This window comes from Tachyglossus aculeatus, chromosome 26 (genome assembly GCF_015852505.1).
Source record: "Tachyglossus aculeatus isolate mTacAcu1 chromosome 26, mTacAcu1.pri, whole genome shotgun sequence".
Classification (NCBI taxonomy): domain Eukaryota; kingdom Metazoa; phylum Chordata; class Mammalia; order Monotremata; family Tachyglossidae; genus Tachyglossus; species Tachyglossus aculeatus.
In genome coordinates this window covers 15,069,606-15,092,467 of record NC_052091.1, presented here as the reverse complement: position 1 = coordinate 15,092,467, position 22,862 = coordinate 15,069,606, and the positions used below count along the sequence as shown (strand labels likewise).

The window sequence follows — 22,862 nt, the reverse complement described above, 5'->3', positions numbered from 1 at the left end:
AGCAGATCTGGGACCCGGGTGGGGGCTGGAAGGGGGTGAGGGTGGAGGGGAAGGGGCTGTTGATCTGCTTCCTCAACCCCCTCAGTTCCCTTGCCTCTAGAGGAGGTGATAAGACATCCCAGGAGAAGAGGGGAGCCGTCAGGGTCGACTGGAATTCCCCTTCCAGTTGTGGAAATCACCCAGGGGCTTTTCTTGGCCATCTCTGGGCTTAGGGCCAAACACCCGCCAGTCTCCCCAACCTCCGGTTCTTCCTCAGAATGGAGAGTGTCCCCAGACCTCAGCTCAGAGGAGGAGAACTGAACGCCGGGTTGGATGGAAGGACTGGGGGGTAGTGGGCACCTGGGGACATACTATTAACATTCTTTAATGGCAAACTAGGGTTGGGGGCCGCAAGCTTCATTCCCCGCTAGGCAGCCCATACCACTCTGCCAGCAAGTGTATCTACCCCCTACCTATGATGGCCCTTTTTTGTGAGCCTTACTGGGGGCCGCTGTTTTTTTTTTTGATGGCATTTATTAAGGGCTTACTATGTGCAAAGCACTGTTCTAAGCACTGGGGAGGTTACAAGGTGATCAGGTTGTCCCACAGGGGGCTCACAGTCTCAATCCCCATTTTACAGATGAGATAACAGAGACACAGAGAAGTTAAGTGACTTGCCCAAAGTCACACAGCTGACAAATGGCAGACCCGGGTTTTGAGCCTATGACCTCTGACTCCAAAGCCCGTGCTCTTTCCACTGAGCCACGCTGCTTCTCTCAGAGGTTGCCGGAGATGCACAGAAAGTTGGGGTCTCTGCCCTCCAAGTATTTCTGTTATGAGATGGGGCAGACCCTTCTGGCCCCCTATAGCGGTTATGGAAAAAAGAGTAAGGGGAGCTTGTGATTTGGGGCAGGAGACCAAACAAGATGAAGACTGGGAAGCCGAGTAGGGAAGGAGGGAGAAATGTCTGGGTGTCAGAGGTCAAGTTGTTCTGTTCACAGCCTCTTGCAGCCCCCGAGGAGTCTTGGGGCTTCCTAACCCTGTCAGAGGTTGGGGGAAGAGGATCAGGGCTGGCCTGGCAATCCCCCCAGGCCAAGATTTAACCACCCAGGTCTCTGCCCCTGTGGACTTGGGGTTGGTTGTGAGAGGGTCAGAGGCCCATCCACTCAGAAACAGACCACCCCCCTCAACCCCCAACCCCACTCCCCATTTCCCTGGGCAGGATGGAGCATGGACCTTCTCCTGCAGCCTGCCCTGCCCTGCCCGCCTATCAAGAAAAGGCTCTCAGCTGCCTCTCTGCCGGCTGGGATCACAGAGGAAGCAGCTGCAGCTGGAGATGGGTGGGTTGGGTTGATGGGCCGTGTGGGGCCCAGCAGGGGCAGGGCTGGCATTGGGATAAAAGGACGGAGGCAGCTAGGTCTTCCTCTGTTGCTCTTCTTTTGGATGACTGATAAGAAGTGGTCAGGTAAGGTTGGGCAAGGGCCTAGAGTGAGGAGTATGTGGTGTTTGTATTCTCTAGAAGGGTGGGTCTAGTCTGGGAGAGAGAGGGAACTAGAATTGTAATCCTCATGAGGGCAGAGATTCTGCCTATATATGCTATTGTACTCTTCCAAGTGGTTAGTACAGTCCTCTGCATGCAGTAAGTGCTCAAAAACATGATGAATGGGCCAATAAGGTTCTGCTTAAAGTCAAGGGGACTGGGAGGGTTGTCCATACTGGATGTGACTGGAGCCTAAGGACTACCTTCAAGGAGTTGGGTTTCTCCTCTAGCCTGACACCAACGATTTTTTACTTTCAACAGGATTTGCTGGGCACCCTGGGCAGGCCTCTGTACTTGGCCCTTAATCACATCAAAAAGAAGGGTGAACTGGTCTCTACCCTTGAGGAATCTGTGCTCCAACACTAATTCTGGGAGCTGAGAATTCCCTTCTCCTGCTCTTTTTGTGTGTGTGTGTGTGGGGTCTCTTTCTCTTCCTTCTCCAAATTGACCAATTCCCTGGAGCATTCATCCACCTGTGCTCTGGCTTCCTCACCCCTCTGAGTGTGAACACCTGGTGGGTGGATACAGGGAAATGGTTTAAAGACACTGTGGCTGTACATGGCTGCTGCAGGCCCCAAAGTGAAAGGTCAGTGTGTATGAATACCCAAACAGGAATCAGGCTGGAGTTAAGTGGAGACTCCTGCTTTCCTGGCCCTGATCCATCACTAGTAGCTAGTGAGTACCTGCTCTTGTGCAGAGTACTGTCCTAAAAGATTGGAAGAGAACAACAGCTAGTAGACATGATTGCTGCCCTCAAAGGAGTTCATATATACTCTCCACACAGTAAGTGCTCAAATACAATTGAATGAATATAGAAAGGCAGACACACTAAAATAAGTTACAGGTAAGGAAAAGCAAGTTTTGAAGATGCAAAAGTGCTAAGTGGGGAAGGGTGTGAGTAATAAGGGAAAGCCTACTAGAAGCAGCATGGGCTTTGGAGTCAGGTCATGGGTTCAAATCCTAGCTCCACCAACTGTCAGCTGTGTGACTTTGGGCAAGTCACTTAACTTCTCTGTGTCTACCTCATCTGTAAAATGGGGATTAAAACTGTGAGCCCTCCATGAGACAACCTGATCACCTTGTAACCTCCCCAGAGCTTAGAACAGTGCTTTGTAAGGGCTTAACAAATACCATCATTATTATTATTATTAAGGTGAGACTTCAAAAGAATGCTGGAGACTGGGAGTGGGGGGTGGGGCTTGAGCAAGGGGGTAAAGGTGGGAAAGATGAGTTAATCCTAATGAACAGCTCTTAAAAGGAAGGAAGAGTGGGAGGAAAGATGATAAAGGGGCTAGAGGGTGAAGATCAGCAGTTCCTGTTTGATGTTGAGAGAAGTAACCTGAGGCTTTGGAAGGGAGGTGAGATGAATGCAGGATATTTGGGGGGAAAATGAACAAGGCAGGGAAACTAGTGAGCAGGCTGCTGCACTAGCCCAATTGGAATCTGCCAAGCACCTGGATCAGAATGCTGGCTGTTCAGGGAGGAAGTGGAGGTGCAGGAAGTGTTGAGGAAATCTGCCAGAATTTAATGGCTGACTGACAATGTAAAGTAAAAGCAAGGAGGGCAGCATGATGCCAACACTTCAGGATTGGAAAAACAGAGAAGGGTGGGTGTTATTGAGGAGTTCAGTTAAACTTTCTGAGCTTAATATCTGTAAGGCCATGTCCTTGGAGGCAAGAGGAAAACAGACCAAAAAGGTGGTGAGGGGCAGGCCTGGGCTAGTGAGAAACACAGGAAGTCAGGTGACAGGCTACAGCTTGCTATTGGCTGGGGGAATGTGCCACAGGTGATTAAACACTCATCAGTGAAGGAGTTGGGTGGGTCTTTCTAGCATAAGTTGCCCATCTTGGGGTGGGTACCCCATTTTATGGGAATGCCAGCTGGTTCTGTGAATACACAGATGGGATCTGGTCTCCACGATGATAGCGTCCTGGTCCCCAGGAAGGTCTGTGATGACTTTGTCTGTTCTTAATCTCACAGCTGAGCTGACCGCCATGATTCATTCCCTCTGGCCAAGCTTAGGGGCTGGAGCTGACCCTCCAGACCAGCCCCCTGCCCCTCCAAATGAAGACTCTCCCACAGATCCCTTGAGAAGGAGAGGAGAGGAACTGCCAGCAGCCCAGAGAAGTCGATGGCCGGTCCTCTTGCCCGTAGCAGCCTGCGGCCTCTTGGCCATCACCCTCTGTCTTCTGACCAGCCACGTAACACATTCTGGGGGCCGTACCTCAGCAGTCTCTAGCTGGATATCTCCTGCCTCGTTGCCCAGATGGGCTCTCTCCAACCATAGCTCGTCCACTCCGCCCTCTACTTTGTACAGTCCTAGCATCAGCCCGCCCCTCTTCCCTCACCGGGATCCAACTGGAACGGGAGAATCTAAAGGCCTGATGCTCAGAAGAGTCAGTGACCCCATCCCTCGACCTTCCAGGAGCCCCCGAGGCTTGGCTAGCCCATGTGGTTCAGAGACCAGTTCTGGCCTTCCTCCCTCTCACCCCTCTCTGGAGACCAAGAGCCATGCAGACTGGAGAGAGGAGTCATCCACAGGCCACCAAAGGCCTCAGCTGGCCTCCAGTACCCAAGGGAAGCAAGCCTCTCTGAGGAAGGATAAAAAGCTGAGTTCTCTACTCTATCTCTTTACAGAACAGGGCACACTGGACTCTGGGTCCGAGGCTTCCCAAAAGGGTAAGGTTGAAGGCCAGGCTGGAGCCCTGGAGCTTAACACAGTCCTGTCACTCCAGGCTTGGACTGAAGCAGGAGCTCTGTCCAGGCGGCTGTCTACCGGAAATGGACAACTCCTGGGATCCCAGCCTGGATCCCAAGTTGAAGCCAAGGTAGGCAGATTAAGTCCTGACCACCTTGGGGTGGCCACAGCCCCACTTCTGGGTGCCCCGTCCAGCCCCACTCATATGAGCCCCACGGTGCTGCCCGAATGGGCCAATCCAGCAGTGAGTTCAGGGGAGCCAGGGACCCACAACCAGCCTTTCTGGGGGTCTACTGAAGCCATGGCAACTGACAGGCCAACAGGAACAGATGCTCACTCTTCTCACATCCTTCCCACACCCCTGTCTTTGACCCAGCAAGAAGACACAGCCGCTCCCACTCCCTACCCTTCAGATGACTTAACATCAGGAAGTCTAGTTCACCCCTCCGCCATGACTTCCCGAAGCCTCGAGCCAAGGACCAGGCGTCCAAACACCAGAGGCAGGGCCGGCAGGGACTCCTATTCTTCCTATATGCCCCTTGGGAAAGCATGTCCTCCCAGCACAGCTGTCTCCATGGTGACTGGCCCTGGGCTTCCACCTGCGAAGAGGAATGATGTAACAGGGATGAATGAACTTGGGTTAGGAGCTTCTGTCCCAGCTGCCAGCCCCCCAGACCCCAGTGATGTTCCTGGTGTCTCTCTGAAGCTGCTGGCCTCCAAAACATCCAACTCTTTCCTGGATCCCACTGGAATCCCGAACCAGGCTCTTCCCTCCTCGACACCCTTGAGCTCTTCTCTGCCTGTGACCCTGTCTGGCCAGGAGCTGGGCCCCGTCTACAATCCAGCCGATGAGAGCCTGGGCTCAGGTGTCTTTCCTCACAGGGATTCCCAGCAGCCCACCAGTCTGGCTGAGCCTTCCAGCCCCCCAACCCTAGCTGCTACTACCCCTGGCCTTCCCCTTGGTCTCTCCAGCTTCAGCCTTGGCTTGCAAAGGACATCATCCAGATCACTGGCCAGCACTGCAAAACCTCTTCCCCATCCGGCTGGTGACATGGCCCTCTTTCCAAGGGCAGAATTCCCAACAACCTCCCTTGGCACTTCTCCCATTCTCCCTAAGGCAGTGGGGACCCCCCCAGGTCCTTCTGGGCTGAGCCACCTGAAGAGTGTGAGCAGAGTCAAAGCTGCAGTCCCAGCTGTTGTGACTGCCTTGGCCCTCTCTGCTGACCCTGGTGACTTGCAGACGCTTGAGACTCCCTCCCAGAGTGGCCAGGAGACATCTGACCCTAAGCATTTGACTGTTAATGTGCCTACTCGTGGGCCGCAGGCTGTGTCTACAACACCCTCTCTGGACCTGACGGCCAGGGTAGATGACCCAGCAAAGATCTCGGCTAAGTCAAGAGAAGCCCATGAGACTGCAGTTCCTGGAGACCTTGAGATCCACACTCCTCAGCTGCCTGGTGATGGCTCTAACCAGACTCCATCCACTGCTGCTGGTGGCTGGCTCTATGCTAGCTCTTCCCCTGGAATGCATCTGCCTCATTCAGCATCCCCCACTGAGAACTCTCTTCTTGGGCAGCCCCAAACCCCCAGCCTGGGGATTGACTCTAAAACCAGAGTCACCTTGGTTTCTAACACCTTGCCCACCAGTCTCCCCCAAGGGGACTCAACTAGTTCAGCTGAGGGCCAAGAACCAGGAGAAAGGAAACTTGGCCCAGGGCGACAGACACCTGAAACTCCAGCTCCTCTCACCCCTGGACAAAAAACTGCTACTTGGTCTGTAGAAATACCACCAGCCATTCCAGAAAGGCAGCTGCACCACACTCTCCAACCCAAGGATGGAACCGTGTCAGCTACGACAGCCCCTGAGAAGCGTCTACACCCCTCTGTGGAAGACACGGACAAAACTCGTGGTCCCAGCTTTCTGAAGCCTGCAGGGGACCGTGCAACTTCTGGGACAGTGGAAAGTCCAATTGGTTCTCCAGGGCCCCTAGCCAAGGCTACAGGAAATGTGCCAACCCAGTTGGCACCTTTCCTCTGGACTAAACCAAGGCTTCTGCAGGCCTCTTTGGGGCAGCTGGCCCTAAGTAGAAGAGCTCTGACAACGCCGGACGCAGCTTTGCCCCCTGGGACCCCCAAGCATTCAGCCTCATTGACTAAGCCAAGCATCCCTTCCCCGGTGCCCTCGGTGGGCACTGACACCCAGGACTCCCCAACAGGAGTAAGTGGCCATCCAGCTAACCCTCCTGAGTCGACTTTCCCATCCACTGACCTTCCACTACCAGTCACCGTCCCTATGCTTTCAACCCAGTTCAGAGCTACCGGCCCCACCACGGTAACTGGATGGGAACCCAGTCAGATGGCAAGGCTGCTGATCGCTTCGGCTCTGCCCAAGCCCTGGCAGGCCCCGGATTCCAGTCTCTCCCCTCACTCTGATCTCAAGGGTCCTGCAACAACAGGCCAGTGGGCCGCCTCCATCCCTGAGCCCCAGACTCCAGGCTCCTCCTTGTCTACCGTTGTGCTCTCATCCCCACCTTCACTCAACCTGCCCCCTGTTGCTGGCTCCAGCCTCACAAAGGAAGTGTTCCACGACTTCCCGCCCCTTCAGGTAGGTGCCGAGGTAGCGGGTGAGTCTCCCAGAGGAGAGGGAACTGAGCAATCTGATTCCCTTGAAGGGAGAAGGCTGGAATTGGGCCCTCCATCAGGTGAGCAAGAACCTCTCTCCCTGGATAAGAAGGGCCCGGTTACCAGTGAAGGGGCTGTGGCTCTGCCTATTCCCCGTGCTGCCCCCACCGTCTCCTCCGCAGAGCTGACTCCAAGCAAGGCTGCTCTCGTCCACCCCTCCTTGGTCAGGGGGACCACAACCTCTCTACTAGCATCTGTGAGAGCTAGTGACCAACCCACGCCTCCGACCGATGCCAGCTTTCTGCCCTCCAGAGAGATCCTGGCCCCCATGACCCCAGCTGACACAGGTACTCCTAGAGGGCTGCTCTCCTCTGCCTCTCCACCAAGCCCGTCATCGGGAGCCCCAGGCTGGAGCCCAAAGGAGGGTCCCAGTCCAGCGGGGCTGACCCGGCCACCATCTGCTAGGACTGAAGCACATCCTGTTCTAAAGCCTGTGTCAAAGGGGTATGTGCCACCTCTCAAGAAGGGCCCTCTGGGACAAGAGCCTGGGTATTTTCCTCCACTGGCTGTCTTGCCCACCCTCCCTCTGCAGTTTCGTCTGACTGGTATTGCTTTCACCGAGCCCCTGGAGGATGAATACTCGGTCACCTACAGGAGACTGAAGACCGAAGTCACTCTAACAGTGAGTATCACTTCCCGCCTTGCTCACAACTTCGGTGGGGCACTCCGTGAAACACAGTGGTGGCTGCTGGATATGGGAACTCCCGGATCCTTCCCATTCTCCCCTTCACTGAGGAGAACCATGGCCTACAAGAAAGAGCACCAGCCTAGGAGTCAGGACCCGGGTTCTAATCCAGCTTTGTCACTTTGCTGCATCACCTTGGGTGAGTCACTTTGCTTCTCTGTTCCCTGATCTGCAAAAAGGGGGGTGCAATACCTATTCTCCTTCCTACTTAGATTCTGAGCTCCACTGTAGGACTTGATTATCTCATTTACCCCAGCATTTGGTACAGTGCTTAGCACATAGTAAGCACTTAGCAAATATCAAAATTATCATTCTGCTTACTGGTTCTTGATTACCTCCCCACCCCCACCCCCCAGCTCTGAGTATGGTGGGTTTTCTGTTCCTTAGATTCACTAGCCCACATGTATCTCTGTGTTTCTTCTAGCTACGGAAGATGCTGTTCTCCTTGAAGGGCTTCCACAAGATCAACATCCTCGGCTTCTTGTAAGTTTTCCCTCTCCAACGTGGGGGATTGGGAAGGGTGTCAGAAGATGGTATCCTTACCCATCCCTTCCATTTGCCAAGGGGAACGGGGCTGTCTGCAACAGATGCAAAGAGACCCCAGACCCCACCTGGGAAGGTCTCACTAATCTCAAGGGATGAAATACTTGTTGGGCTAAAGAAAAAAAAAACAAACCCATACTGATGGAACCCTGCTTGCTAGATATTTCACAATCAAGAAAAATAGGACTCCCTCTCCCAGCTTTTCCCCAAAAATGCTTCAACTAAATGTGGGACATAACTGCAAAATCAACCTGGGTGTTTTGGCTAGCAAATCTTTGCAAAACAGATATGGAAGACTAGATAGTAAGGAACTGGGATTAGAACATCCTTTTGTCTAACAAACAGCAACAGTGGCTAGAACTAAAATCTGTCTCTCTCTCTTTTATTTTGTATTTTTTTAATGCATGCTATCTTTAGTGCCAGAGCATGAGAAGCCCAGGACAGGAAATAGATAATGTTTCCCTTGACAGCCTACAACATCTGATAATAACCAGAGTCTTCTTGCATCATACCTACTGGACTTGCCATAAAAAATGAGCTTAGATCCTAGATCACTATTGGCTTACTAACAGGTGACTGAGTAGCCAGTTGAGAAGGAAAAACAGCCAGACTCTAGCTTTTTTTTTTCCACCAGATGGGGAAAACCCATTCTACTTTAGCTCTCTGGCCCTGCTGGTCTCCTGATTCCTGAAAGAGGAAATCATCTTTTGACCCCTGGGAATCTTTCCACCTCCCCCTGAAGGCAGCTAAACTTCTTTAGCTAAGCTAAAGAAGAGTTTGTTGAGAGACTACTCATCAACTGGCTGTCAAGGTGTAAAGGGAGGAGACCCACCTAAGTGAGACAGAGCCAAGAACGAATCCTGCTTCCTGATCACCCTGGATCTGTGGTTGAAGAGTCGGGAGGACTCAAATCAGTGTCCAATCTCCCCAAACTACTAGCTAGCTGACCTTCACAGTGGGGGAAGTTTCAGTCTGTATACAGCCTGATTCATATCTATCCCAGTGCTTAGAACAGTGTTTGACTCCTATTAAGTGCTTGACAGATACCATTTAAAAAAAAACCCAAAAAACAAATCCTACCTGGAAGTCTGAAGCTTGCTTATAATAATAGTATTTAACTGCTTCCTATGTGCCAAGCACTGTTCTAAGCTACTCCAGCACTTATTGACATATTAAACACTTAATAAATACCATTCTAATATAATATCACTTCAAGCAGAAACTCCTGACCTCAGGCTTAAGGCACTCAATCCACTCTCTGTCTCTCTCTGTCTCTGTGTCTCTCTCCTCCCCCACCCCCCACCCCCAAACCTTATTCTCACACCTCTCCCTCTAGAACCCAAATGCAGCATGCAGGGATGAGAGCCTATGCTTATGATGCAGTGGCTCAAAGTGGGACAACCTCTCTTGAGCAGTTCCTGCTGTTGCCCCCATCCAGTCTTGGGAGTCAGAGGTCATGGGTTCTAATCCCGGCTCTGCCACTTATCAGCTATGTGACTTTGGGCAAGTCACCTTCTCTGTGCCTCAGTTACCTCATCTGCAAAATGGGGATTAGGACTAAACCCTACATGGGACAACTTGATTACTTTGTATCTACTCCAGTGCTTGGCAGATAGTAAGTATTTAACCAATACCCTCATCGTCAGCCCAGAGCAGGAGTGCTGCTCGGGGCAATTGGTTGGGACTTCTCCCCCAGCACGGCTGCAGTTACACAGCCTCTCTCCGGTTTCCAGGAATGGGTCCATCACAGTCCAGAGTGAGGTGGAGTTCCAGGAAGACCAGGTGCCCAGCAGCTCAACCCTCATCCGCACTATCGTCACCATGGTCCAGGAGAAGATGGACACCTATTTTTCCTGGAGGGTGGACTTGGCCTCCCTGAAGTCAAATGGTGAGGAGGGTGAGGGACTGCAGAAGGTAGCTGGCCCCTCTCCTGGAGACAGCCCTTGACTCTCCTGCCCCCCTCCCCCTAGAAACAGACCTCTCCCTCCAGGGTTGGGTATCCAACCAGTCCATGCCAGTCCAGAGCAGAACACAGGTAGCTCCTTGCTGACTCTTCCCACAGGTTGAGAAGCAATGTGGTCTAGTGGAAAGAGCATAGACCTGGGTTCTGATCCCAGCACTACAATTTGCTTGTTGTGGGACCTTGGACAAGCCACTTCACTTCTCTGTGCCTCTGAGTCCTTATGTGTAAAATGGAGATTGAATCCTACTCCCTCCTAGGTCGATGGTGAGCTCCATGCAGGACAGGGACTATGTTCACCCTGATTATCTATCTACCCCAGTTCTTGGTACATAAGCCCCTAACAAGTACCATTATTATTAGGCTACGGCTTGGGAAACCTGGAGCCGGAGATTCTGCCTGTGTTCTTCATTGCCCTGAGGCTCAGCTCTGCTGCGGCCCTTGGGGTGAAAGACCACCAAAGCCCCCTAGCCCATCTGAAGTACCAGGTGGGTGTTTTTCTCTCCTCTATCCCTCAGACCTATGTTAAATTGGCTTTTGGTGACCTTAAAATTCCCACCAGGAACTGTATGGTTGAGGTCAGAGAAGTGATGGGTGCTTCCCTCAGCCCTGTTCCCAGAGCCACTAAGACTCATGGAAAGAGTAAATTATACATCTCCCTCCCCAATACCAGGGAGCATCTGAAGTGTGCTACCACTGCCGAGGAGTGAGAGGACCTGGGTTCTAACCCCAGCTTTGCCACTTGTCTGCTGTGTGACCTCAGGCAAATTACCTCAGTTTCTTCATCTATAAAGTGGGGATGCAATTCATTCAATCACTTATTGAGTGCAAAGCACTGTACTATCAATCAATCGTATTTGAGCGCTTACTGTGTGCAGAGCACTGTACTAAGTGCTTGGGAAGTACAAGTTGGCAACATATAGAGACGGTCCCTACCCAACAGTGGGCTCACAGTCTAGGATGGGGAGACAGAGAACAAAACATATTAACAAAATAAAATAAATAGAACAGATATGTACAAGTAAAATAGAGTAATAAATACAAACAAACATATATACAGGTGCTGTGGGGAAGGGAAGGAGGTGGGGCAGGGGGATGGAGAGGGGGAGGTACTAAGCACCTGGGAGAATACAGCACAACAACAAACACCTGTTCTCTCCTATAATACCTGTTCTCTCTCCCCTGAGACAGAGATATTCATGTGGCACTGGAAATGTATGGCTTGACTCTCTTGTATCTGCCCCACTACTTAATTCACGGCTTGGCATGTAGTAAGCAATGATCAAAGAGTACCCCAAATTATTACCAGTTATTTAAATTGCCTGAGGATCTTCCTGCCCTGAAAGGTAGCCTGGAGACTTGCTGACCTGAGGCATGGGGCCTTTCTTCCAATCCTTTATGGTTCTGACTTGGCCTTAGCTCTGGTTCTCAAGCTCCACTCTTAAATGCAGGTGGTGTACTCTGTGGGCCTGCTGTATCCTGTGGAGACATTCTTCATCAACAGCCTCAGGTAAGGACTCTCCTCACACCTCCTATTTATTAATAAATGGTCTTTGAGTGCTCACCGAATGTAGAGCCTAGAACTAAGTGCTTAGGAAATTACACTATGGCGTAGGTAAATATGATCCCTGCCTGGTGAGAGCTCACAGCCACCCCCAAACTCTAGTCAGGTTTAATGGAGCGGCATAGCCTAGTGGAAAGAGCAGGATCCAGGGAGTCAAAAGACCCAGGTTTCTAATCCTGGCTCTGCCATTTGTCTGTTCTGTGACTTGGGGCAAATCATTTAAGCTGTCTGTGCCTGTTACCTCAACTGTAAAATTGGGCTCCAAAACCTGTCCTCTCACCTATTTTAGACTGTGAGCCCCATGTGGGATCTGATTATCTTGTAAGTAGCCCAGTGCTTGGCATGAGTGAGTAAGAAAGGGCATCTGAAAGGGGATTCTAGTCTGTCTCCCCCCTCACCCCATGGTCCCTTCTCCCCCATGGATTCCCCTAAGTGCTTAGTGCAGTGCTTTGCACACAATAAATACTCAACAAAATCCACTGATGGGCTCAGTCTCCAGGATTCTGCCTCTGACGGGCAAGCCAGTAAAAATGCTGGGGTGGCCGCCTCAATGCATCCCAGGCCGGCTCCCCGAAAATTTTCAATGGCCACAGGATGGTGCTCTAAGACCTGGTAAATTACTACCAGATCCCGGAACCTGAGGTCAGTCATTCATCCAATCGTATTTATTATTAATAATAATAATAATAGCAGCAATTGTTAAGCACTTACTATGTGCCAAGCACTGCTCTACGCGCTGGGGGGTTACAAGGTGAGCAGGTTGTCCCACGTGGGGCTCAGTCTTCACCTCCATTTTACAGGTGAGGTAACTGAGGCTCAGAGAAGCTAAGTGACTTGCCCAAGGTCACACAGCAGACCTGTGGTGGAGCTGGGATTAGAACCTCTGGCTCCCAAGCCCACGCTCTTTCCACTGAGCCATGCTGTTTCTCTTATTAAGCGCTTACTGTGTGCAAAGCACTGTATTAAGTGGGAAAGTACAATATAAGAGTGACAATTCCTGCTCACAACAAGCTTAGAGTCTAGAGGGGTGAGAGACATCAATACAAATTAACAGGCATTAATACAAATAAATAAAATTACAGATATATACACAAGTGATTTGGGGCTGGGATGGTGGGGGAAGAGCAAAGGGAGCAAGTTGGGGTGTTGCAAAAAAAGAGTGGGAGATGGGGGGGAAAAGTGGGTTTGTCTGGGAAGACTAATAATAATGGCATTTATTAAGCGCTTACTATGTGCAAAGCACTGTTCTAAGCACTGGGTCCAGCTGAGGGCTTAGCTAACGGCCCATGGCCGCATCACTGCCCTGCCCTGGGGCTGGGCTGTCTCTTTGAGCTGCTCTTGAAAGTAGAGGGCAGGCACAGAGTGTGGCCATCTCTAACAGCAGCAAGAAGCCCCTTTGCCCCAGCCTCAGAAGCAGACCAGCGTTCAGTTACGGCCTAAATAATAATGATGGCATTTATTAAGCTCTTACTATGTGCAAAGCACCGTTCTAAGTGCTGGGGTAGATACAAGGTGAGCAGGTTGTCCCACGTGGGGCTCACAGTACTAATCCCCATTTTAGAGATGAGGGAACTGAAGTCCAGAGAAGTTAAGTGACTTGCCCAGTCACGCAGCTGATAAGTGGCTCACCCCCATTCCAGCAAAAATGAGACTTTCAAGCAGAAACTCTTCACTATGTTTTAAGGCACTATGTTTCAGCTATCTTGCTCTTCGCTGCACCTCACACTCCCCTCCTGCCTCAGCCCTTCCTTCACACACACACACACACACACACACACACACACACACACACACACACACACACACACATATATATATATATATATATATATATATATATATATATATATATATATTCCCTCTGCATTCACATCTAGCAGACCACTGCTCTCATGTGAAACATCATGGCCTACCGGAAAGAGCACCGGCCTCAGGAGTCAGAGGAACTGAGTTTGAATCCCAGTTCTACCACATACCCGTTGTGTGAGTTTGGGCAAGTCACTTAACTTCCCTGCCTCAGTTCCCACATCAGCAAGATGTGGTGATCTACCTATTTGGACTGTGAGCCCTGTGTAGGACCTGATTACCTTGTATCTACCCCAGCACATAGTACAGTGATTGGCACACACTAAGTGCCCAACAAAAACTATCATTATTATAATTGTAAAATCACCCCTCTTCCCGGAGGCCTTGTTTGAATGACCTCTTGTCCCCTCCCTACTGCTACATAATAATAATAATAATAATAATGGTATTTATTAAGCGCTTACTATGTGCAAAGCACTGTTCTAAGCGCTGGAGAGGGTACAAGGTGATCAGGTTGTCCCACGTGGGGCTCACAGTCTTAATCCCCATTTTACAGATGAGGGAACTGAGGCACAGAGAAGTGAAGTGACTTGCCCAAAGTCACACAGCTGACAATTGGCGGAGCCGGGATTTGAGCCCATGAACTCTGACTCCAAAGCCCGGGCTCTTTCCACTGAGCCATGCTACATCTATCTCTGCCAATTGTCAGCTGTGTGACTTTGGGCAAGTCACTTAACTTTTCTGTTACCTCATCTGTGACATTACAGATTAATTATAAATTATATATAATATACAAATAATTATAAATTATTACAGATTAATTCTGTTACAGATTACAGTAATTTATTACTCTAACTTGTACATATCCTATTTTATTTTGCTAATATGTTTTGTTTTGTTCTCTGTCTCCCCCTTCTAGACTGTGAGCCCACTGTTGGGTAGGGACCGTTTCTATATGTTGCCAACTTGTACTTCCCAAGCGCTTAGTACAGTGCTCTGCACACAGTAAGCGCTCAATAAATACGATTGATCTGTAAAATGGGGATTAAGATTGTGAGCCCCCTGTGAGACAACCTGATCACCTTGTAACCCAGCGCTTAAAACAGTGCTTTGCACATAGTAAGTGCTTAATAAATGCCATTATTACTATTATCTACCTGTTCATTCACTGTCATATTGTGTGCAAAGCACTGTATTAAGCATTTGGGAGAGCACAATATAACAGATATATTCCTGCCCACAATAAGCTCACAGTCTAGAGGGGGAGACAGACACTTATATACATAAATTAATAAACTTTAATAAATTGTCTCAGCACTTATGTCCAGTTCATTATACTGTTTCCCCTATTGCCACTTATTTTGGTGTCTTCTCCCTTCCTCGCTTCCCCCCACCCCCGCCCCCCGCCCACGACTGTAAGCTCCTTGAGGTCAGGGATGGTGTCTTTCCCCTCAACCAAGTGTATAGCATGTGTTCCGCCCAGAGTAAACGCTCAGACATTTGCTAAGGCTGCCCCTAGGCCAGTTGAGGGTCAGTAATCATGGTTCTGTCCTGCAGGGACGTCCAGGGAGACTTGGCAGTCCAGGGGGAGGTCGTCGTCCATTCTCTGACCTTGATCAACACAGACCTGATCTTGCAGAAGCTAAAGAGGCTCGCCAACTACTCTGTGGACCTGCGCTTTCTCACTGTGGCTGGTAAGCTCCAGCATTTCGGAGGCAGCATGGTCCCCGTCCATGCCCCCCCACTTCCCTCTCAACTCCGAGTCATCCCCATTCCTTCCCACCTCTTTCCCTCCAGATACCAAGCTCACCCTGCAAGAGGTCCCCATCTCCTTCCTGGTCACCAACCGGAGGTTTAAGGAGCAGCTGCTGACTCGCTCTTCCTCGGAACACCAGGGGCTCTCCCGGGACCTCTCCGAGCTGGTCTGTATGGGTGGTCCCCAGGGATTCATTCATTCAATCATATTTATTGAGCACTTACTGTGGGTAGAGCACTAGACTAAACACCGGGGAAAGTACAAATCGGCAACATATAGAATTTGACTACCATTTGACTACCAGCGTGGCTCAGTGGAAAGAGCCCGGTCTTTGGAGTCAGAGGTCATGGGCTCAAATCCCGGCTTCGCCAAGGGTAAGCTGGGTGACTTCGGGCAAGTCACTTCACTTCTCTGGGCCTCGGTTCCCCCATCTGGAAAATGGGGATGAAGACTGTGAGCCCCACCGTGGGACAACCTGATCCCCTTGTAACCTCCCCAGCACTTAGAACAGTGCTTTGCACATAGTAAGAGCTTAATAAATGTCATTATTTTCTTTTAGACTGTGAGCCCACGGATGGGTAGGGACTGTCTCTATATGTTGCCAACTTGTACTTCCCAAGCGCTTAGTACAGTGCTCTGCACACAGTAAGTGCTCAATAAATACAATTGATTGATCCTGTACGGGAGTGGGGCTATGATTTGGGCCCCCTGGTGCTTGCCTGCCTTAACCCTGATGATAACTGTGTTTATATTGTATACTCAATCAATGGATTTGGCACACTTACTGTGAGCAGTGCACTGTACTAGAGAAGCAGCATGCTGTAGTGAATGGAGCACAAGCCTGAGAGTCAGAAGGTCATGGGTTCTAATCCTGGCTCTGCCACTTGTCTGTTGTGACCTTGGGAAAATCGCTTAACTTCTCTGGACCTCAGTTACCTCACCTGTATAATGGGAATTGAGACTATGAGCCCCTCATGGGACAGAGACTGTGTCCAACCTGAGCTGCTTGTATCCACCCCAACACTTGGTACAGTACCTGGCACATAGTAAACACTTAACAAATACCATTATTATTATTATTAGTAGTAGTAGTAGAAGTGTTTGGAAGAATACAATATACATTCATTCAATCGTATTTATTGAGCACTTACTGTGTGCAGAGCACTGTACTAAGTTCTTGGGAAGTACAAGTTGGCATCATATAGAGATGGTCCCTACCCAACAATGGGCTCACAGTCTGCAATATACAGTTGATAAATACATTCCCTGCCCACAAACACAGGAACTAAATACAGTGCTTTGCACAGTTAAGGACTCAAATATGACTTTTTAAATGGCATTTATACACTTACTATGCCAGGCACTAGGGTAGCTACAAGCTAATCAGGTTGGACACAGCCCATGTCCCACCTGGGGCTCTTCCACTTGTCTGCTGTGTGACCTTGGGAAAGTCACTTCGCTTCTCTGTGCCTTAATTACCTCATCTGTAAAATGGGGATTGAGACTGAGCTCCATGTGGGACAGGAACTGTGTCCAGTGTTTAGTACGGTGGCTAGTACACGGTAAGCACATAACAAATACTACAATTATTATTGCTAACCTTAATCCCCATTTTACAGGTGAGGTAACTGAAGCCCAGAGAAGTTGTGACTTTACCAAGGTAACACAGCAGTCAACTGACAGAGCTGGGATTAGAACCCAGGTCCTTTGACTCCCAAGCCTGTGTCCTCTCCACTAGGCCATGCTGCTTGATGTTGGGTAGCTACCCTCCCAAATAAGCCCAGTGCTGAGCCTCTGATGAAGCAGGTATCTTGTCCATAATGCACTAAGCAAAGCCTAATGACCAGTCCTTGCCCCTGGGAACAGGGAATGTGTCAATTATTCTACTCTCCTAAGTGCGTAACCTGTATATATGTTTGTACATATTTTTTACTCTATTTATATTTGTACATATCTATTCTATTTATTTTATTTTGTTAGTATGTTTGGTTTTGTTCTCTGTTTCCCCCTTTTAGACTGTGACCCCACTGTTGGGTAGGGACTGTCTCTATATGTTGCCAATTTGTACTTCCCAAGTGCTTAGTACAGTGCTCTGCACATAGTAAGTGCTCAAATACGATTGATGATGATGATGAAGTGCGTAGTACAGTGCTTGGCACACAGAAGCCGAGCACTGTAGGATGAATCAATGGTATTTGAGTGCTGAGCAGAGCACTGTTGCAATAGCTTAGGAGACTGTGAGCCCGTCTCTAGGCTGTGAGCCCATTGTTGGGTAGGGACCATCTCTATATGTTGCAAACTTGTACTTCCCAAGCGCTTAGTACAGTGCTCTGCACACAGTAAGCACCCAATAAATACGATTGAATGAATGAGAGTATGATACAACAGAAGGAGCAGACACGTTCCCTGCCTGTCATGAGCTGACTGTCTAGAGGGAGAGGCAGACATCAGTACAAATATTCTATTCTTAATATGGGTGGTGATTGTTCCTTGTAGCATGGCTTAGTGGAAAGAGCTTGGGCTTGGGAGTCAGAGGTCGTGGGTTCTAATCCCGCTCCTTCCAAGTGTCAGCTGTGTGACTTTGGGCAAGGCATTTAACTCTTCTAGGTCTCAGTTCCCTCATCTGTAAAATAGGGATGAAGTCTGTGAGCCCCACATGGGACACCCAGATTACCTTGTGTCTACCCCAGTGCTTAGAATAGTGCTTGGCACATAGTAAGAGCTTAACAAATGCCGTTATTATTATTATCGTCCTCCTCTTTCCAGGTGATGCGTGTGTTGAGTTCCTATAGCAGCCTTCTGCAAGTGATGGTGGAAGACTTCCTGTGAGTAGCCACTGTCCTGCAACTGCATTGCTGACTGGTCTCTGGCCCAGCCCTCCTCTGAGAGAGGACTTAAGCCCCCATGGGATCATGTCCTTTCCCAAACACTTAGCCCAGTGCTCTGCACACAGTCAGGGCTTAAATACCACCGGCTCCAACCCAGACTGTGGAGTGCAGGGACAGAAGCTGCCTGGAAGCCAGGTGTGCCCCGTACCTGGGCAGGAAGGCTTCTAGAACCGGGTTGGGAGGGGCAAACCAAGATGAGGGTTTCCTTCCCCTGTGTCCAGGCATGGTTCTAGCCTTGGGGAAAGGCTAACCCTCCCTGATTTCCCATCTCTTTACAAAATAATCTCCTGTCAGGCAAGTATCTTCATCAGGAGTCTCAAATTGAGGGGTAGTAAGGTGTGAAACTGCTGCTCTTCCCACAGGGGTGGCTCTCTGATCTGCATGGGGACACTGGTTTTCCAAGACCCACTGCCCAACACCAAGGACCTTCTGCATACGCTGGCGGACTCCATCGCTCTAGACTATCACTTTGCTGGCTCAGACTTCCAGGTGGACCCCAGGTCTTTCCAGATAGCAGGTATGTCCTGCAGAACAACGGGTGTTGGGGGGTGTATGTCCTGGGGAGGGGGGTGGGACACGGCCAGTTCTCTTGTTGGACTCTGAGAAGAGTCCAGGAAGCTAGGGGACTGCAGAGGGAAGGGTAATGAAGGGGGGAAATACCCTTCCTTGGGGTGTGGATTCCAAATCCCCTTTGGAGGGAGACTTCCCGCCCCCACCCCCCCGACTTCCACCATATAACTGGGGTTTGGCCATGGGCCCAGCAGCAGTTTCAAGCAGGCTATCTCTCCCACAGGTGAAAGGATGAGTTCCCTGCCCAAGTACCAAGGTTTATCTGGCTCCACCATAGGACTCATTGTGATTTCCCTCCTGTTCCTCACCTTCATGATCATCGTAGCCCTGGTAAGAGTCCCATCCTGGGTTGGGTGGCCACAGGGGTAGGGGAGAACAAAACACCAGCTCCTCATAGGCCCTAGCCCAGCGACATGGCAGCTTGGTTCTCCTTTTACAGATGCTTTCCTGACACAGGGGCTTAAGGATTCCTGGGTTCCACAACTTTGAGCATTGGCTGTTGCGGGGCAGTGATCACCTAAAAGTCATGGGGCCATTGTACAGTAGCTCTGAGCATCCACAGAGGGATGATGGAGTCAGGGGATGCCTTCCCAACCAATCATAGTTACTGAGTGCTTACTGGGTGCACTGCACTAAGCACTTCGAAGAGTACAATATAACAGATATGATAGGCATGTTTCCTACCTTCAAGAAGCATATAGTCTAGAGGGACTTATGACCCCGATCTACCACATTCCCCATCCTTCCTGGGTCTCTTCTCCTCCTCCTCCTTCTCCCACCAGTGTCTAAGGACCAGGATGTTTGGCTACTGGAACCGAGGAGTTTTCTCCCCCCTGCACGAAGTGAATGTCCACAGGCAGACCTTCGAACTGGAAAACCAGGGCTTTGAACCCCCCAGAGAGGAGGGGAATGGCGGGCATGCCTTAGCAGCGGACAACCTGGGATTTCTCCTCACCGCTGAGGATGTAAGTCACTCCAGCCAAAGGGCCTGCAGGTGGAACCGAAGGATTGGAGAAAGGGTTATGTGTGGAGGGGTGGGTATTCTCTCGGGGGCAAGAAATCTGGTCTCAACCTCCCTGGCTGCCATAGCACCCACATATTCCTGTTACCATAGTCCTTCCTCACCTCAGTCTTCCTGCATGCTCTAGACCAGACCAGATGTCTCAGGGAAAGATTCTTCCAGAGCTCCCTGGGGCTAAAGCTGGCCAGTTCCAATTCTACCCGGGTATTCTCAAACAATACTTTTGGGCTCTCCTGCTCCAATATTTCCCACCTCAACTAAGCCATACCTCACTACTTCGGGACCTACCTGCCTCCCATGAGCCTCAGCCGAATGTTGACCCTCTTCTTCCCACAGGACCAGGAAGGTCAGATACCCCTTCCTCAGACACAAGGATCTGAGGCTCCAGGTGAAGCTCCTAGCGGGAAAAGTCTGCCTCTGGCCTCTTGCTCCTCTGCCCCAAAGAATGGCTGAGGGGGCCTACTGTTCTCCTGAGACTTGCTGCAGACATCACCCAGACAGCGAAGTGGACCCTAGTTGAGGCTCTGCCCCTCTTCTCTGTGTGGGCTGTTCTAACTCCTTCCCACTCAAGTCCCCTCCTTTCCCCTCCTCCTGTTGCCGGGAGCCTTTTATGTGCCCTAGCTGTGCTCTTGCCCCTGTCTTGTGGATTGTTTTTCTTCTCCTTGAATCTACACCTAGATGTTAAATAAAAGCAATTTTTTAAAAACTTCAGACTACAAGCATCTGGATTCCTTTCCGCCAGCTTGTTCCTGCCTCAGCTGCTGCAGGAGTCAGAATTTAGCTTGTGTGGGTGGGCCTGTTTGAGCCATGACCTTGGGTACCTCCTTCAGCTGGGATAAAATTCTCTTCTTCTGACTCCACAGGCCCCCCCCCCGCCCCACCACCTTCCTGCACCACAGTAAAATGTATTTGCTGAGCACTGCACTAAGAGGGTGGAGAAGTGCAAAACAGAGTTGGTAGATATGCTCCCTACCCACAGAGTTGGGACAGTTTACAGGGCCAGACAGATCTGAAAATAGTAGAGGATATAGATATAAGTGCTGTGGGAGTGGGGTATGAGTAAAGCATGCACAGTCAACTGCATAATAGGTACAGAGGTGAAGGCAGATAGGGCTTAGGGAAGACTCTGGGAGATAACTATAAGCATTTACTATGTACCAGGCACTGTTCTAAGTGCTGGGGCAGATTGTAGGTAAGTTGTCCCATGTGGGGCTCAGTCATAATCCCCATTTTACAGAGGAGGTAAGTGAGGCCTGGTGAAGTGACTTGCCCAAGGTCACACAGCATTCAAGTGGCAGAGCTGGGCTTAGAACCCATGCTCTTCGAACTCCTAGGCCTGTGCTATCCACTCCACCCTGCTGCCCTAAATCTTAAAGATGAGAGTTTCCCTAGGAAGGTTGCGAAGGTAGGAGGAGGATTTTCCAGACCTAAGGGAGAAAGAACATGGAAAAGGGATTGGATAAATGAGTGAGGTACAGAGAATAGGTTGGTGTCGGAGAAGCCGAGTAAGTAGTTTGGGATATAGTAGACACCTCTACTTGGATGTCTTCCTGTCATCTCAAACTTAACATGTCCGAAGCAGATAAGGTTAGGTAGGATGGAGACTGCCGATTAAGTGCCTTAAAGCCAATGATAAGGAGTTTGGCCACAGAGGTGACTGGGGAACAGTTGGTGGCTTTTGAGGAGGGGGGAGACATGGACTGAGCATTACCCTAGTTCTGCCACTTGCTGGTTGTGTGTCCTTGGGCAAGTCACTTAACCTATGGGGATTAAATACCTATTCTCCCTCCTACTTAGTCTTTGAGCCTATGGGGGACTTTTGTATCTACCCCAGCACTTAGTACTTGGTCTATAATAAGGACTTAACAGACTGTGATTATTATTGAACCATGATTATTATAGAGAAGCAGCGTGGCTTAGTGGAAAGAGCCGGGGCTTGGGAATCAGAGGTCATGGGATCATTCATTCAATTCATTCAATTGTATTTATTGAGCACTTACTGTGTGCAGAGCACTGCACTAAGCGCTTGGGTTCTAATCCCAGTTCTGCCACTTGCCTGCTGTGTGACTTTGGGCAAGTCACTTAACTTCTCTGTGCCTCAGTTACCTCATCTGTAAAATGGGGATTAAGACTGTGAGCCCTACGAGGGAAAACCTGATTACCTTGTATCTACACCTGCGCTTAGAACAGTGCTTGGCACATAGTAAGTGCTTAACAATACCAACATTATTATTGATTTGAGACAGTGCCTTGGGCACTGTCATTATTACTGCCTAGTGGGAGGGCGTCCTTAGGGGGTAGAGGGACATGGGGATGCCTCTGAATTTGGAGATGGTGAGTGAGAACCAGGGAAACATAAGGGTCATGAGTTCTAATCCTTCCTTTGCCAAGCTTTACTAATCATGCCACCTCAGGGGTTTCCCCCACCAGCTGGGAGCCAAGGCCAGGGGAAGACACCCCCTCTCTGTCACCCAATTGGAGAGGAGGAGGGCAGAAAACCTAGCAGCAGCTACAGTGGAGACATTCAGAGTGGGGCCCTGGGTCTGCCAGAGCAGGGAGAAAAACCTGAAAACTGTCCCTTTAGCCTCCATGCTCCCCAGTTCTCGCTTGGGGGTTTGTTTCCGTTTCCTCCTCTGGACTGTAAGCTCACTGCGGGCAGGGAACGTGTCTGCTTGTTCTGTTGTACTCTCCCAAGGGTTTAGTACAGTGCTCTGCACCTTGTAAATGCTCAATAAATACCAAAGACTGGTTGATTGATTCCTCGGGTTGCTCTGCTCTACCCTTCCTTGACTGTGACCAAGAAAGCTACATCCGCTGGCACCGTGACACAGTGATGTCATGGTTGAATCCTCCTGGACACAGAGGGGGTCTCAGAAATACCCACCTTCTCCCTCAGCCCCTAACCCTGGCTCCCAAAACTGCTCTGGAGCTGTGGCACTCTCTTCCCAGAACCAGATGGACTGGGGTGCCGTACCTGAGCTGCCGAACTGACAGGAAGAGTCGAGATATGTTTAGGACATATAGCTCTGCTCCACAAAAATCTCCAGTGGTTGCCCATCCACCCCTGCATCAAACAAAAAATCCTCACCATTGGCTTTAAAACTCTCCGTCACCTTGCCCCCTCCTACCTCACCTCGCTTCTCTCCTACAACTCAGCCCGCAAACTTCGC

General features: G+C 50.2%; 1 protein-coding gene across 1 annotated transcript; it reads left to right on the top strand.

Annotated features, from left to right (window-relative positions):
- The first annotated feature begins 1,422 nt into the window (after positions 1 to 1,422).
- Positions 1,423 to 20,403, top strand: LOC119945974 (nascent polypeptide-associated complex subunit alpha, muscle-specific form-like). Its single transcript, XM_038767302.1, has 13 exons — positions 1,423 to 1,444; positions 3,500 to 7,521; positions 8,009 to 8,067; positions 9,861 to 10,015; positions 10,451 to 10,575; positions 11,539 to 11,597; positions 15,015 to 15,151; positions 15,255 to 15,379; positions 17,980 to 18,038; positions 18,464 to 18,618; positions 18,895 to 19,001; positions 19,454 to 19,636; positions 20,029 to 20,403. Exons 1-13 carry the CDS (start codon positions 1,423 to 1,425, stop codon positions 20,143 to 20,145), a joined length of 5,325 nt encoding a protein of 1,774 aa, XP_038623230.1. The 3' UTR covers positions 20,146 to 20,403.
- The last annotated feature ends 2,459 nt before the right edge of the window (positions 20,404 to 22,862 follow it).

Bases quoted from the DNA above. Each gene is read 5' to 3' on its own strand.
- LOC119945974 (XM_038767302.1), top strand. From the start codon at position 1,423: ATGACTGATAAGAAGTGGTCAG. The intron at 7,522-8,008 runs GTGAGTATCACT...TGTTTCTTCTAG, and splicing joins AGACCGAAGTCACTCTAACA to CTACGGAAGATGCTGTTCTC. The intron at 11,598-15,014 runs GTAAGGACTCTC...TCTGTCCTGCAG, and splicing joins TTCTTCATCAACAGCCTCAG to GGACGTCCAGGGAGACTTGG.